At 34.1% G+C, this 1,145-nt stretch overlaps 1 protein-coding gene across 1 annotated transcript in view; it reads right to left on the bottom strand.

Annotated features, from left to right (window-relative positions):
• LOC109378283 (macrophage metalloelastase-like) overlaps nucleotides 1-1,145 on the bottom strand; it is a 43,655-nt gene that overhangs the window by 24,112 nt on the left and 18,398 nt on the right. Inside the window, exon 5 of the mRNA XM_019634720.1 lies at nucleotides 304-388. Coding sequence (XP_019490265.1) covers nucleotides 304-388 — 85 coding nt within the window. The remainder of the gene's footprint in view (nucleotides 1-303; nucleotides 389-1,145) is intronic.

Here is a 1,145-nt window from a genome sequence, read left to right as displayed (position 1 = left end):
ATTCTGAGTTCAAAGATATTAGGAATGAAGATATTCTCTTGGCCTTTGAAGGTGTCTATTTTCAAACTTTATAGCAGACTCAAGTAAAAATTGACAATGATAATTTTCAAAATGAAAATATGTATTTTGTATAAGCACTTGTTTATATGACTATTTGTCTATAGTCTATAGATTTTACCTTATTTTATGATACATGTTACTATTTAATGATACACTGGGCACATAACAAGTATGCCATAAATATGTAATACACTGTAGTGAGTTTATAAACACCATGAATTATATCATTCCTAACATCCAAACATGGCATTGTTTTTCAGCTCTGTGGTGACATGAGATAGGACATCATATTCAACTACGTTGGATCCATAGTAAAAATAGTAGTGTCCTAAAAATGAAAACAAATTGAATAGTTTAATCCCCTGCTTGTATTTCTTTTAAAAAATAACATAGATCTGTGTTTTTATAGATTATCTAGATTAGAGAAGGTCTGACTTGAGAATATAAATGTTGGGTCCCTTGGCTAGGTATCCTGCTCCCAGATATCTGCTTACTGCCAGTCATTTCATTAAATATCTTCATTAATTTTATTGAAAAGTTTGTTTAGTCTTAAAGGCTGATGATTAAGATGCAAATATTTTTGAAAAGTCACACTTCAGGTGGAGAACTGACAGTGGAAGAGAGGAGATTGGGTCCAGGTGGGGCACAGAGAAGTCTTGATGGAGGAAGTAAAAAAGATATAGGGATGGGAAGAAACAATAAAATATCTTGACCCAGTGAACGATTTTGTTTAGGTTGGCCGTACTTGAAGACATTCACAAACTCAAACAAACTCAAGCTTCTCTCATCCCACCTCAGCCCCAGTCTATGAGAGCACACGAAGGGTGGAAGGGGATGAAAGGAAGGAAAAGAATACAAGATATAAAAAAGTATGAAAGACTTAGTATTTTAAAAAAGGATTTCTGTTATCTACATAGCTCCTAATCTACTTACTCTTATAATAGAAGGCTGCATCAATTTTAGGCCCAATTCCCGGGAAGTATGTAGCAATCAATTTGGGATAACCAGGGTCCATTGATCGCCTCCTTTCATCATACCTGAATAAAAAAATAACCAGCAGGAACGCCATCAGAAATAAATTTTGT

This window comes from Hipposideros armiger, unplaced genomic scaffold (assembly GCF_001890085.2).
Source record: "Hipposideros armiger isolate ML-2016 unplaced genomic scaffold, ASM189008v1 scaffold_1850, whole genome shotgun sequence".
Taxonomy (NCBI): domain Eukaryota; kingdom Metazoa; phylum Chordata; class Mammalia; order Chiroptera; family Hipposideridae; genus Hipposideros; species Hipposideros armiger.
This window is presented reverse-complemented; position numbering and strand designations above follow the sequence as displayed.